The following is a 16,192-nucleotide window of genomic DNA, read 5'->3' as shown; positions in this document are numbered from 1 at the left end:
TTCTACTTTGTGAACAAATAGTTCTTTTCAGACCAAGATTTGAGAGACTTATAACTCTGCTGGCACAGAAAATGGTCTTAGAAATTATGAAAAGGAAAAAAAATTTTGGAGCTCCAATTTTTTTTTTATATTCCAAAGAAGCAAATATATCATAAATCACTCACTTGACAACCAAGCTTTGGCAAAGGTCACTCCTCTCTTTCAGAAGGGCAGAATCTCAAAGATCTGGCCCAAAAGGCTACAGGCATTTGGAGCTTAATTCTAGACTAAGCTCTAGTAACAGCTTTTCTAATTTTAGTGGTGGTTATAAGTTTAGGCTGAAAAAAGAGACTAAGCACAATCTACCAGAAGGCCCTTAGCCATAAGTTTCAATGCATGAAATAACCTTTTCTAGCAAGAATATGTTATCTGTCTGTGGTAGTGAGAGCACTTAAAATTTAATTTCTAAAATGTCTGATTCTCCCACTGACTTTGGTTCCACCCAGCAATCCATATGACAAATGTTTAATGAATACCTAGTATACACAATGTACCATTTGGAAAAAAAAGTGAATAAGACAGTAATATACAGATTCTGCTCTCAAGAACTTTTAAACATACTGTAAGATGTGACCAATGTAACAAAGTACGGTCCAAACAGCAAAGGATATACGATAAATGTCACAAGAAAAGAAAAGTACAATAAAATTCCAGAGAAAGGAAAAATTAATTCCTGACTAAAATTAAGAACAAATTCAGAAAGAAAGCTCCACTTCAACTGGCTGACATAGAAAATTCTTAACATTCTAGTTTTTTCAAGGGTAAGGTACCAAAGGTAGTAGTTGAGAGCAGACATGTTCTGCAATGCCAGACTAAGTGGTTTGAATTTAATCAGGTGGTAGTAAAGAGTTATTGCAAATCTTCATGCTCATAATTGCATTTTCAAAAACTAAGGGGATGAATAAAATAAATCACAGCTCCTTGGAGAAATGATTGATTCCAAGGCTGGGGCAGAAATAGGAAGAGATGATTCTGGAACATCTTGTGGTACAAGGAAAGAAGAAAGTTATTCCACAATAGAAGGGGAAGTTCAAAGGACACAAGAACCAATGACTAAATCTGAGGCAATCTGTGCAATAAAATGAATACTAATGGCAACTGATTACAGGCCATAGGATAAATATCCATTATTTCATAGTGATATAAATAACTGAACAAATAAATACATAATGAGAGGAGATAGCTCTTCCTTCAGTGAAATTACAGCTAATAAATGCTGAAGGAATGAAAAATAGAAAATTGCAAGTGTAAGGTCCCAAGTTTGATCCCCAGTACAAAAAAAAAAAAAATCACCATTAGGCAACTACCACAGCAATATTACTGAAGTAAGAATCAAGATGAATTCTAAAGTGAGTGGACAAAAGTATGATGAGAAACAGGGTATCTATCTGCTTAGTCTCAATTCATCTACCTAAAAGGTATAGTATTTCTTTATTGTATAGGGAAAAACAATAACCTGAGCTGAAATCTGGAAGATTCTATCTTAACTAAGTGGTGGAAGTTAACATCATCTATAATAAGACACACTGACATCATGAACCTCAAGTGCTGCATTTCAATAAGGATACAGTATTACTTATGTATTCCTGACAAAAATATATAAACTCGATCTAATGAGAAAACACTACAAAAACAAATTTAAAAACTTTCAACAAAACAACCGGCCCAGGCAGTTGTTTTCAAGAATATAAAGGACACCTCAAAGAACTAGGGCTAGAGGTCCCATTTGACCCAGCTATTCCCCTGCTGGGTATCTTCCCAAAGAATTAAAATCATACCACAGAGATATATGTTCATCCATGTTTATAGTGGCACAGTTCGTAATAGCTAAAGCTTGGAAACAGCCCAAGTGCCCATCAACTGGAAACTGGATAAAGAAGGTGTGGTTTTTTAATACAATGGAGTACTACTTAGCCATAAAGAACGAGAAACTAGAGACATTTATAGCTAAATGGATGCATACTGAGGCCATACTGATAAGTGAAATAAATAGGACACACATGTGTAAATACCGAATAGTTTCTCTAATGTGAGAAACTGAAAGTGTAAATAAGGATTAAAATTATTAAAATGAATAATTGATAATTTGAAATAGGAAGAAAAAGTCCAAGGGGTAGGAGTAGTGGGAGGGGAAGGGAAAAGGAAAGAAGGAAAAGGAAAAATTATGAGAAAAGAAAAAAAATGGAAACAAAGTCTATGTAAATAGGAAAGGGTGGACAGGTAAGTGGGGAAAAAATAAGAACCAAGATACATCATGTAGAGGTACAAGCACCCAATGATAAATGTAAATGTATTGTATATCTAAAATGTACCAATAAAAGAATTTAAGAAAAAAAAAAGAATATAAAGGACAAAGGGAAATGGAGAAATTCACAGAATAGAGGAAACTAAGGAGACACAACAACTAAATGTAATGTGGGATCCTAAACTGGCTCTTGTAACAGAAAAAGGACATTAGCAGGACAATTGGGAAAATTTCAATAAGGTGAGCAGATTAGTTAATAGTATTATATCAGTATTAGTTTTCTGATTTTTATAATTGGACTGTGGTTACTCAAGCTGTTACCATTAGGGGAAGCTAGGAGGATATAGGAGAACTCTCTGGACTATTTTTGCAGTATTTTTCAATGTCTCAAATTGTTTCAAAATAAAAGGTTTAAAGATATTAAAGGGATGATGTGTAACAACATAAGGTTTGAATCTGAAAAGGGGGGGTTTTACATAAAAAGATGATAAGAATAATTCAGGAGGACGGTGGCAGTTGGGATGGAGAAGAAGGAATTACTGCTCAAGCTATTTTCAGGATAAAACAATGTTTGGCTACTATTTGGATTTGGAAGGGCAAATGATAGGGAAAAGCCAAAGATTCTTTAGTTAGGAGAAATACAGGTGCAACATTATCAGATTGTAAAAACTGGGAAGAGGAGTTAGTTAGAGGGTAAAGAAGAATTAGGCCAGGCATAGTGATACACATCTGTAATCCCAGCATTTGGGAGGCTGAGACAGTAGGATCACCAGGAGTTTGAGGCCTGCCTGGGCTACATAATGAGTTCAAGGCCAGTATGAACAACACAGTGAGACCCTGTCTAGAAAAAAAAAAAGATGATAAATTATTTTAGAAAATTAAATGTGAGGTACCAGTGAGGCATCTCAGTATAATATATATCAAGGAGTTAGTTAGGAATGTAACACCATCCTCAAAAGAATTTTCAGGAACTAGCAATTTAGAATTAAGCCTCACCCATATGTAGGTAGAAGAGCTCAAGTCTGTTTGTATTTGATTCCAAAACCTATGATTTTAATGTGATCTTCCTGCCTCAGCCTCCTGAGTAGCTGGAATTATAGGTGTGAGCCACCATGTCAGGCCTTAATTCTTTTTATAGATGAAAAAGTGAGAGTGAAAGAGGTTTAATGACTTTTCTAAGGCTTTATATAAATTAAGTGTGCACTTGACCCAGCTGTGGATTTGACCCACTTGTGTTTGATTCTAAAGCTTTTTACTTTAAAGACTTGCTTCCTTTCTTTCTCAAGGAAGCCACACTGAAAGTGGTTAAGGAATCCTAAGGAAGCAGAGGTTGTAAGAAGTGATGACAGGTCTGGTGGACAAGGAAGGGAAAAATGGGATGGAGCCTCTGGCAGGCAGCAGAGAGGAGGGTTTCTCTGTTAGGTCAGGTGAGACATTCATAGGTTTCTAGAAATTGGGGAAGGGGGAAAGTAGTATGACTTTAGAAAGAGAATGAAATAATGTGAGACAAAGAGCAACTTACTGAGATCAAGAATACGGGTGGAAAAAAAAAAAGAATACAGGTGGAAGCAATCGCTTTGGAGAGTAAGGCAAACACCCTCTTTGAGGCAGAAGTACAAGCGAGTGTATGTAATGACAGAGCTCTGAGATAGAGGTACATTGAAATGAACTCAATTTTACTAATGCAGGAGGGTGGAAGACGTGTGATAGCATTTTGAGAAGAGTGGAAATGATTTATATATCTGCTCTGAGGAACCAATGAGAGATGAATAAAATAATGGTTTGACAGTGTAAGTGCTGAGCAGCAGGAAAGACACAGCTGAGACTTGAATTTATAGTAACAGTAATAATGTTATGACCAATTATTTTCTTTCTAGAAGTGTCCATTCAAACAAACGGACGTTATAGGCGGACAATTGCTGTGTCATAGTAAACATCCTAGGCTCTGCAATTTCACTGCGAGTCTCAGGTCTCAGTTCCCAAAGGAGTCTCAGGAGTCCCATTTTCTTCCCTAGTAAGAGCACTGGACACCTCAGAATGAGATCACACATGTAACACACATTTCACTGTGAAACTGACATCCTCAGTTTGTTTTCAGGAGAATCAAAATACTATAAGCCATAATTTCCCCCAGAACCTTGTATTTATGAAGCTAGCATTTTTCTTTTCTGAAACAGTTCTTTTATACAAGTGGCTGTGTAGATACCATTAAGCAAACAGTTTGGAAATGTTTTCAGAGAACTGAAATGTACTAACAAACTCTTTGAGATGCCCTTGTTCAGCCTGAGTATAAACAGGGAGAATCATCTTTTCCACAAATTTCTAGGATGGTGGTCTTCAAGGACAGAATGAGGACATCTGGTCTTCTCTCATCAACTTGGGTAACATTTCTTTTCTACATATGAAAGACTTAAGTCTGCAGGAGCTGTTCAGTTCAGACCTCCCACTGCAATCTCCTCACTCCCTCACTCTTTTTGTTAGAAAGGGGCTTCTGAGATCAGTAGAGAATTTCTGGGTTGTCTAGTAGGGACTTTTTATGGTTGCAGGTAAATATACTTTCCTAAGTGCTTCTCAAAGATTAGCTGTGTCCAGATGCAGTGTGGACTGGCACTGGCAAGTGGTCAAATACTGGGATGTAAGCAGAGCCAGCTCTCCTTTTCATCTGCTCCCCACATCAGGGTTTGATGTACCTAGACTCCTGAGGTAACTCAGGATTTAAGAAAGATTTTACATAAGGAAGGAAGAAAAAGGGAACAAAGGGATAGTAGTAGAGGTAGGCAGCCATTACCTTGGCCCGTTTCTTGCATAGTAGCACCACAATGCTCAGGAACCCTGCCGCTGCAGCATACCCCAGAGGAGTCAGGCCGCTTTCAGAAGAGGCATCCACGTTGGCCCCAAACTCTAAAAGCAGGGCCACCATTTCTGTGTAACCAAGATGAGACTGAACACATAGAATTGGGGCATTATTTAAAACCTCTGTCCGGTAATTAATATTGGCACCTCCCAAAATCAACAGTCGGCTGACCTAGAAATAAGTAAATAAATAGAAATAATAATCAGACAAACATCAGGCACACCCTTCTAGGTTTTTTTTTTTCTAATTAAATCACCTGAGATCCTACTACAGTGTCTAGAAGCATTTAATAACTTTTATTTTATATTCTTCATTTATTCCTTTTTCAATACAGGTACTTTGCTTTTAGAAAAGGAATGTAAAACATCTCCTTTACGTAAACTGCTAAGTAGGTGGAACAAATGCTATCCATACTCTAGAGCTGAACATTATCTCTACTAATCAAACTTTTGATCGGAAAAGCTCCTTCCAAAACAAAGGCTAGCTGAGATCAATTTGGTCTCTAGAACTACCAAGACCTGATTCCATATGTCCGAGTCAGCTTATAGAAGTAAAAGGAAAATATGGTTAGTTTTCAATTCATAGAATAAGACGCAACAATTTAAAATATATCAAGTTATCAGTAAAAGGCTAATTAATAGGAGACAGGCTAAGGCAAATGAGCAACTAAATAGTCACTGTCCTTCTAGTTTTATTTTTATTTTTTACAGTTAATTCTTTAATCCATTTGTAATTTTTTCGTGTTTACCTTTATATTTGGAGTGTAGAGATTTCGTAAAGATGCTAATGCCATGGAAAGACCTTCTGTGCTATAGGAGATCCAGAGACCTTGGAGGATGGAGGATGATACACCAACTTTTTTACTCAAACCCTAAAAAAGAAATACAGAGACAGAATTATTAGGCCTGCTAAAAAGTATCACAATTAGTAAGTGAATGGCCTCTAATTTTAATTAAGAGTCTCAACTTTAACAATGGCCAGGCCCAGCAAAACCTATCTAATGATGTGGACACAGACTAGTCCTGTAGGAACAAGGTAACTTAAATTCTAATACAGTAGTTGCTAGTAGTAAATTTACTTAACATCTTTCTTTTCTGTTCTATCTGGATATAATTTGTTTTTCTATAGCTTTTCTAGTAGCCTTCTGATTAAGTCCCTTAAATTCAAGTTACTAAAATATACATTGTGGAAGAGATATTGTGATGTGACCACTGACTATCATTTAACTTTCTTCCCTTGCATTTGAGAAAACTATATTTTCTAGCCTCCTTTACAGTTAAGTGATTCATGTGCTTGAGTTCTGGTTAATAAATTTTGGACAGAAGTAACATATCACATACAGAGCTGGCCCCAAAACCTCCTGTGCATTTCTGCATACTTTCTATCTTTCTTCTTGACTGAAAGATTTAACAGAGGACTCTGATGCTCAGGGTAATTTCTGAACTACTACACAAAAGGAACTTGTCTGATGATCTAAACTAGACTGCACTATACTAGAGAAATAGTGAATCTTTAAGTCATTGAGACTTTGTACATTTGTTATGTCTGCTAGCATTCTTCACCCTGATTAACATACCCCCAAACAACCACATTTGTTCATCCTTAGGGAAAAAAACACAAACTTGATTGCCATCAGCAACATTTTTTTTCCTAGTATGAATGGCATAGGCCTCAACTGTATGTAGTAGTGTTTATCCCTTTCACAAGGGTTTCTCCAGTAGGAAATTGGAAAATTTTATTCTTTAAACTGTGTTAAGATATTCTGGCAACTACCTTACTCTTCTGCCCAAATATGGCCCAAGTGAGTTAAAGGCAGGAGATTTTCAGGGTAGAAAGATATTAACAAAGTTTGGGAATTAAGTGGACCTGGAGAGGTATGTTTTTTGAAGACTTATGCTACTTCTGCTTTTCTTCCTTATAATGCAGGCTATTTTTGTCTAGAATATCTATGAATATCCAAACTAGTGAGGTATATTTATCTGGCATACTAGGGGAGGGGTGTCTGCATAGGAGGAATATTTTAGTTTTTATAAGTTATAGGTTCTTTTAAGAAAAAATTGAAGTCATAGTGTTCGTGCTCTTCAGGGGTCAAACTCTGAGTGAAGAGAAAATTTTCTGTTGAGGGAATTCTCACAATAGATGAAAGACTGAAAGACAAACAATGCTATGGGAAGGCTGAGTGCATGAACATTATAAAAAGGCATTTCTGATGGACATCTTTTTTCCCCTGTAGGAATATTCTGATATAACAAAATTATGTTTAAAATTTTATTTCTAAGAAATGTTCAAAGCAGACTCTTTCCCTACTCCTCATTTCTACATTTAAAAATCAGCTCAAGTACTGTATCAGGATAGTTCAAAGCTCTCTAATGTTACATAGCATGCATTTTTTAACTTGGTAGTTTTTAAAGGAATACTTCTAAAGCCAGGGGCAGTGGCATATGCCTGAAATCCCAGTGACTAGGGAGGCTGAAGTGGGAAGATCTGAAGTTCAAGACAGCCTTGGGAACTTAGCAAGACACTGTCTCAAAAAGAAAAGGGCTGGGGTTTAGTTCAGTGATAGATGACTTATATAGCATGTATGAGGCCGTGTTTGAACCTCAGCATTGCAAAAACAAAACAAAACAAGAAAGACTATATATAAGCTTTGTATTAAGGAAATAACACAAATTTGTTATAAAAATCAAGTAGTATAGTATTAAGAATAAAAGTAGCTTCATTCAGATATTGTACAACCATTACTCGACACCAAAGAATTCATACTGAAGAGAAACCCTATAAATGTGAAGAATGTGGGAAATCCTTTAATCAAAGTTCAACTCTTACTCAACATCAGAGAATTCATACAGGAGAGAAACCCTACAAATGTAAACAATGTGGCAAAGCATTTGATCGAAGGTCAAATCTTAGTAATCATGAAAGAATACAAACTGGAGAGAAGCCATACAAATGTAAAGAATGTGGTAAAGCCTTTAAGTATTTCTCTACCATTATTGGGCACCAAAGAATTCATACTGGAGAGAAACCCTGTAAGTGTAAAGAATGTGGCAAAGCCTTTAATCATAGCTCAACCCTTACTAAACAACAGAGAATTCATACTGGAGAGAAATCTTACAAATGCACAGAATGTGACAAAACTTTTAATCAAATTTCACATCTTTCTTGGCACCAAAGAACACATACTTCCAATCTTAGACAACATCACCAAATTCATGTTAGATAAAAATCCTATAAAGGTAAATCTCCTGGAAAAGCTTGTAACAATTTTTCATATTTTAATAAACATAAGAGAATTTATACCGGAGGAAAAAACCTACAAATACAAAAATACAAAAAAGGGGCTTGGGATTTACCTCAGTGGTTCCGCCGCCTGCCTCGCAAGCGCAAGGTCCCGAGTTCGATCCCCAGTACCAAAAAAAAAAAATACAAAAAAGCCTTTCATGGACATTCAGTCTTCATTCAACATGAGAGGATACAGATTTTATTAAAACCTTACATATGTATTGACTGGAGACTTTGAGAAAAATGTGTACTTCATAATATAAAAATATTTATTTTGGAAAAAAAATCATTTACAAATATAAAGGTACAGAATAGCCTTTATTCATATCTCCAACCATAATATGAGACTCATTACTAGGGATAAATCATACAGATAGGAAATATGGTAAATAAGAACTCTTGTTTAAAATATACTAGACATTACTACTTGACATGATAGAAAGTAAAACATATCCACACATATCAGAGAACAATACAGATTATTCATCTCTAAAGGAATATGTTCTTTATAAGCCCATATTTATCACATAGCCTTATTTTTGAAAACTGGACAAAGAATATCTTCCAAATTGGAGACTGTATCAGAACAAGATAGGTTTCTGACAGTTTTTAAATTGTTTCTCAGAGAATACAGAATGAATTTTTAATTTTCTGGAGATTATATATAACCTTAAAGTTTTTAAAGAAGTTAAATATTCCTAACGTGTTAACAATATTGAGTATTGAGTGACATGTCATTCTAACCTAGGCATTAAACTCTTCCTTAATGAAGGTTGCTGGTAACAGATGATAATAAACTACTGGATAAACAGCACAATAACTTCTCTAGTAATTTTTTACCTAGCATCATTAAACTTCAAATAATCTCGATACAACTACAAAAAAAGGAATAAAAGTAGCTTCAACCCCTCATCACAATCCTAAGAGATGGCTATTATTAACACACTGGTGTTTATCATTTAATATATTTTCTATACATATGCAAACATACACAATTATATATAAACAAAATAAAATTTATTTTATTAACTATTTTTATTTTATGGGAAATTTCAAACTTATTCAAAAAAGTGAAGAGGAATAGTATAGGTTGAGCATACTTAATCTCAAAAATTGGAAATCATCCCAAATCTGAAACCCTTTGAGTACTGACATGATGCCAAAGTGGAAAATTCCATACCTAACCTAATGAGATGGGTTGCAGTCAAACACAGGCACATTAAAAACATTGTATAAATTTACTTTCAAGCTAGGCGTATAGTTATAGTTTATATATCTTAGTATGTATATGTAAATAGTCCAAAATCAAAATCAAAAAACAAACCAAAGCATCCCAAATCTAAAACATTTCTGGTCACAAGTATTTTGGATACCTCAACTCGTACATTCATTATCTCACTTGAACAATTTTTAACTCATGGTCAACCTTACTTTGTAGTCTCACGCATATTTTTTTTCTGCCATCCTAGATTATTTTGAAGCAAATCCCTGACAGTTTGTCAGCTAAAATTTAACTATTTTAGTAAGTGCCTCTAAAAGATAGTAATTAAAAAAAAAACATAGTCCAACATATTAACACACTTATGCTGGGTGTGGTGCCATGTGCCTAAATCCTAGCACTCTGGGAGGCTGAGGCAGGAGGATCACAAGTTCCAACCTAGCCCGAGTAACTTAATTACTTAGGGATGAGATGCTGCCTCAAAATGGAAAAACGAAATATTAAGAAAAAGGGCTGGCAAGTATCTCAGTGTGAAAGCCTGGGTTCAATCCTACACACACACACACACACACACACACACACACACACACAAAAGGTCCAGTCAGGGTTCAAATTTTGATTGTCTCAAAGTTAAAAAAATTAGTTTTGATTCTGGATCTACATAAGCTCCATAAATATTACAACTGGCTTTAAAACACTTTCAAAATATAAAGGAACAATTAGATATTTTTCTATTAATTTTTCAAACAAAATATTGTGGACATATTGCATACGTATACACATGCTTTAGCCTCATTCTATTCCAAAGGAGGCACAGCAATCCCTTATTTGGATATATCATTATTTAAGTCAGCACTCTATAGATGAACACTTCTCAAGTATATTTCAGTTATATTCCCTGTACACATATCTTTTGGTTTTGTCTTGTTTCTGAGACAGGGTCTCATTATGTAGTTCAGGTTGACCTCAAATTCATAATCTTTCTTGTATCAGTATATATATCTTTATACACGTGTGCAAATATATTTACAGGATACACCTTTAAAAGTGGATGTCTTTATATTTTGTGCCATTTTGACATAAATTTGTCAAAGTGGCTGCCTGTATCTGAATGTTCCCAATCTGAAACCCAAAGCTTGACAAACTGAAGAAGAGTGATGCTAAGTACTTCTTCTCATCCTCTCATTTCATCCTGTCCTAGTTATAAGTGACAGACAACAGAGTGAGACAAAAAAGTCAAATCCTGCAGAGCAGATCACTGGGTTCTTAGACATACAATGCCACACTGAGAAACTGAAACAATCTAGTTTTAAACCCTCACATCACAAAGAAATTATTGCCCTCTTTATCTTCCTCCATTATTTTAAAATGATGACTTAATTTCTAAATTATACACATTTGTTTCTGGTCTTGAGGAGGTTGACCTCTGTTTAAAACCCTGCCAAGGGTACCCAGCTAGACGCAAGCTGGATGCACTTCAACAAATAGGGGCAGATGACAACAGCTTCTCAGTGTTCATTATTACTTCAGAACCTCTTTTAATTTGTGCTAACACATGGGGACCCCGACTGTAGAGCCTCTCACTGGTAATCAGTTCATATACAAACACATATAAAAAATGAAGCAAACCTATCACTAAATTGCTATGATTGCTATTTTGACACGAAATCAAATATTTACAGTTCTTTTTGGAAGAATTCCAAATGCTACTCAATCACGATTGGAGCCAAGGTTCTAGGGCTCACTTCCACTGTAGATCCTAGAAATTTAGCTCTGAAGGCCACAGGGTTCTAATTTAGAGTATGTGTGGGCTTCATTAAGATCTTTTTTTTCTACTGCTGGGAAATCTAACCCTGAGCCTCAGGCACGCTAGGCAAGTGCTTTTCCACTGAGCTACATCTCCAGCCCTGGAAAAACATGAACATTTCTTAAATCTGGTATATAATATTTGATTATTTATTTAATTATCTATGCTTCCCTGTATGTTTGAAATATTTCATAATAGAATTTTTTTCCTTAAATTCTTTTATTGGTACATTTTAGGTATACAATACATTTACATTTATCATTGGGTACTTGTACCTGTACATGATGTATCTTGGTTCTTATTTTTTCCCCATTTCCTGTCCTCCCTTTACTCCCTCCACGCTTCCCTATTTACAAAGATTTTGTTTCCATTTTTTTCTTTTCTCATAATTTTTCCTTTCCCTTCTTTACTTTCCCCTTCCCTGCCCACTTCCTCTACCCCTTTGGACCTTTTCTTCCTATTTCAAATTATCAATTATTAGTTTTAATCACTTTAATCCCTATTTACACTTTTAGTTCCTCACACTACAGAAACTATTGGTATTTACACATGTGTGTCCTATTTATTTCACTCAAGAGTATGGGCTCAATATGCATCCATTTAGCTATAAATGTCTCTAGTTTGTCATTCTTTATGGCTGAGTAGTACTCCATTTTATTAAAAAACCCCCACATCTTCTTTATCCAGTTTCCAGTTGATGGGCACTTGTTTCTAAGCTTTAGCTATTATGAACTGTACTGCTATAAACATGGGTACACATATATCACTGTGGTATGATTCTTTTAATTCTTTTAGGAAGATACCCAGCAGGGGAATCACAAATGGGACCTCTAGTCCTAGTTCTTTGAGGGATCGCCATACTGATTTCCACAGTGGTTGCACCAGTCTGCACTCCCACCAACAATGGAGAAGGAAGGGTTCCTTTCTCCCCATAACCCCGCCAACATTTGTTATTGGTTGATTTCTTGATAGCAGCCATTCTTTCTGGGGTAAGGTGGACTCTCAGTGTTGTTTTCATCTGCATCTTTTGAATGACCAGTGATGTTGAACATTTTTTCATGTTTATTTGCTGTTTTTACTTCTTTGTCTGAGAAATGTCTGTTCATTTCAGATGCCCCATTTTTGAATTTTGTCTTTAAATTTGGGGGGTCTGATTTTTTTCAGTTCTTTATAAATTCTAGATAATAGTTCTTTGTCTGAGGTACAGCTGCTAAAATTTTTTCCCCACATTGTAGGTTGTCTCTTAGCTCTGCTAGTGGTTTCTCTTGCACTGTAGAAGCTTTTTAATAAGATAAGATCCCAGTTGATTCTTTGTGCTAGTTCCCGTGCTGAGGTTTTCTTCATAAAGTCTTTTCCTATGCCAATGTCTTCAAGAGTTCTACCTATCTTCCAACAAGTTTAGTGTTTCTATTTTAATCTTTAGATCTTTAATCCACTTTGATTTTAGTTTAGTGCATGGTGATAGATATGGGTCTAGTTTTAATCTTTGGCAGGTTGAAATCCAGTTTTTCCAATGCCATTTATTAAATAGGCTATCTTTCCTCCAATGAGGGTGGTTGGCTCCTTTGTCAAAGATGAGGTGGCTGAGTATGTCTGGAGTTGTTTCTACATCTTCTAATCTATTCCACTGATCCTCGGGTCTGTTTCTTTGCCAGTACCATGCTGTTTTTATCACAGTAGCTTTGTAGTATAGTTTCAAGTTGGGGATCGTGATACCCCTGAAATGTCTCTGTTGCCTAGAATTGCTTTTGCTATTCTAGGTCTCTTCTTGTTCCAAATGAATTTTTGGATTGTTTTCTCTAGTTCTGTGAAATATATTGTTGGAATTTCAATTGGCATTGCATTAAATCTATATAGCAGTTTTGGAAGTATGGCCATTTTCACTATATTGGTTCTTCCTACCCAGGAACAAGGCATGTTTTTCTATTTTCTTATATCCTCTTCGATCTCTTTTTGCAGAGTGCTGTAGTTTTCAGTGTAGAGGTCTTTTGCTTCCTTTGTTAGATTGATTCCTAGATATTTCATTTTGGGGGATGCTATTGTAAAAGGAATTGTTTCCCTAATTTCTCTCTCAGTGAGTCTGTTGTTTGTGTACAGAAGGCTATTGTTTTTTGAGTGTTGACCTTGTATCCAGCTACTCTACTGAATCTGTCATTTAAGTCTAGAAGTCTTTTGGTGGAGTTTGTTGGGTCTTCTATGTAAAGTACCATATCGTCAGCAAATAATGACAGTTTAACTTCTTCCTTTCCTACCTTTATTTCTTTTCTTTCTCTTTTCTAATTGCTGTGGCTAATGTTTCCAGAACTATATTGAATATATATTGAATATATATATAACTCTTTATACTATATATATAACTATATATTATATATATTCCAGAACTATACTAAACAGGTTAATGTTTCCAGAACTATATTGAACACGACCATAACAGAATTTTAAAAAGAGAAATTAGGAACATTTTTTCCCCTAAAATAAGAATAAATAATGATATAGACTGATTTATTGGTGAGGTGAGAACAGTTAAAACAAGTCACACTTAATGGCTTTAATTTTTTTCAGTGACATAAGTTAAGCTATTTGTTAAGTTACTTGACTTGGTGAAGAGCTAGAGGAAAAAAGAGTAACAACAGACCTTGGTAAATGAACTTCAATTAAATAGTTCAGTAAATGGACCGCAAAGCAGCACTGAGAGCCCTAATGAGGGCAGAGTAAAATATTAAGAAATAGTCCTGAAACATAGAGCCAGAGTCTATGATTTGCAATATTAGCTATTTTTGCATATAGACTTTTGATTTCTTTTAGTTGGTAGAGTTGACCATTTGCTCCTGTGAGATATGAAAGAGTTTTAGTTTAAACTCAACAAAGATTACAGGCAGATAGATATGATTCCAGTACCAGCCAGGATGTGGCCAAACACAGCTCATAATTAAATTCTAAACTGATGGTTTCCTTTTTATTTTATTTTTATTTTTGAGACAAGGTCTTATGGCTTGTACCTAGATGTCTCCCTACAGCCTCATGTGCTCATAGGTGGGGCTTTTTGGAGGTGGCTGGGTTTAGGGTGTGTGAATATGGATTAAAGGTACATTAAAGGTGGACTAACTAAATTAGTCCACTGACTGGTTTAGCATAGTTCTGGGTGTGGGTGACACCAACCATAGGCTTGTAGCCTGAATGCAATAAAAGGAAAAGGGAGGCTTGCTGCTGCTTTACTGCCTCCTGCCTACCCTGCCATTGACTGTTCATGTGACCCTGCTTTGGAGACAGTGGACTATGGACTGAAACCTCTACAAACTGTGAGCTAAAATAAACCTTTCCTCCATTAACTTGTGGGTGGCAGGTTGTATTTTATCCCAGCAACAAGAAAAGTAACTAAGACACAGGGTTTTGGTAAGTTGTTCAGGATGGCCTTGAACTCACTATGTAGCCCAGGCTGGCCTTGAACTTGTGGTGATCCTCCTACCTCAGCCTCCTGAGTGCTGGGATTACAGACATAGGCCACCATGCCTAGCTAAACTGATGGGTTTCTAAGCCGTGTATGGTGGCATATGCCTGTAATCCCAGCACTGTAACCCCAGCACAATCAACCAACCAAAACAAAAAACAAAATAAGCCCTGATGGTTTCTTAAAGAGAATTTTATGTTCAAATAACTTGAAAGGGTACCTCTTCAATATCCACAACTATTATTCAAGTGAGAAGAGAACTCTTTATGTCAGCAATATATGATAATGGAAATCCCTTTTTTAGAATCTAAATTTACAATACTGTTTACAAACCTGCAAAAGTGTGCTTACTTAAAAGAAAAACAAAATAGGGAAAGCATCAATAAACAATATAGATCTTCACTTACAGTCTTTAGGTATATTCAGGCTTGCTTGCTTACTTATTTATTTATGACTGAGGTCTGTGCATACTAGGGAAACACTCTACTACTGAGTTACATCCTCAGTCCTTTTCCAATTTTTGAGACAGGTCTTGCTAAATTACCTAGGTGGGCTTTGGATTTGTGATCCTCCTGCCTCAACCTCTGGAGTAGCTAGGTTTTTACAGGAATGCACCACCATGTCTAGCCTTTAGGTATCTTAAGATCATGACAAAAATTAACTTTGGGGCTTAGCCAATAAGTTTCTTTAAAGTAAGCTATTTGCAGACATATCTAATTGCAGATATTCAATAACCTCAAGTGGATTATTACTGTTTTCATCTGACGACTGTTCATGGTCATGTTTGGTTACAGTATAAGGATACCGGTAAACAAAGGGAATAGTATTCTTCATTGTACAAAAGGGCTTGGAAAATTATGGCCTGTGGCCAAATCTAGACTTCCACTTGTTTTCGTAAATCAAGTCTACCCATATCTATCCATTTCTGTATTATCTTGCTGTTCTTGAGTTACAGTGGCAAAATTAAGTGGTTGCAAAAGAGATTATATGGACCACAAAGTCTTATCTGGCCATTTACAGAAAAATTTTGCCAACTGTTGCTATAAGACAATGTTAGTAACCTCTAAAGTGATAGGGTGATATTATCATGTAGAATTTATACTTATTATTAAATCTTATCTTCAGGAAAAAGAACATCACTAATAATTGTGATCATAAAACCTAGATATATGTCTAGTACTATGTATTTTGTAACATGCCTTTTAAAACATATTTTTGTTTTTTACTATTAGTATGTTTCAGTACATAATGATTACACTCATCATGAGGAATTAGTACATATGCACAACACATCTTAA

At 35.6% G+C, this 16,192-nt stretch overlaps 1 protein-coding gene across 10 annotated transcripts in view; it reads right to left on the bottom strand.

Moving 5' to 3' along the window:
- The window catches only part of Tanc2 (tetratricopeptide repeat, ankyrin repeat and coiled-coil containing 2), a 469,601-nt gene that overhangs the window by 32,122 nt on the left and 421,287 nt on the right, over window positions 1-16,192 (bottom strand). For all 10 annotated transcript variants that reach the window (XM_013067044.3, XM_013067047.3, XM_013067048.3 and 7 more), the window contains 2 exons: window positions 5,887-6,009; window positions 5,073-5,309 (listed from right to left, as the gene is read on the bottom strand). In XM_013067044.3, coding sequence (XP_012922498.1) covers window positions 5,073-5,309; window positions 5,887-6,009 — 360 coding nt within the window. The remainder of the gene's footprint in view (window positions 1-5,072; window positions 5,310-5,886; window positions 6,010-16,192) is intronic.

This window comes from Heterocephalus glaber, unplaced genomic scaffold (genome assembly GCF_053883595.1).
Source record: "Heterocephalus glaber isolate CG9 unplaced genomic scaffold, H.glaber_assembly_v1.0 deba00001124, whole genome shotgun sequence".
Classification (NCBI taxonomy): Eukaryota; Metazoa; Chordata; class Mammalia; order Rodentia; family Bathyergidae; genus Heterocephalus; species Heterocephalus glaber.
Note: the sequence above shows the minus strand (reverse complement) of the source record. Positions and strands in the feature narration are given on the sequence as shown.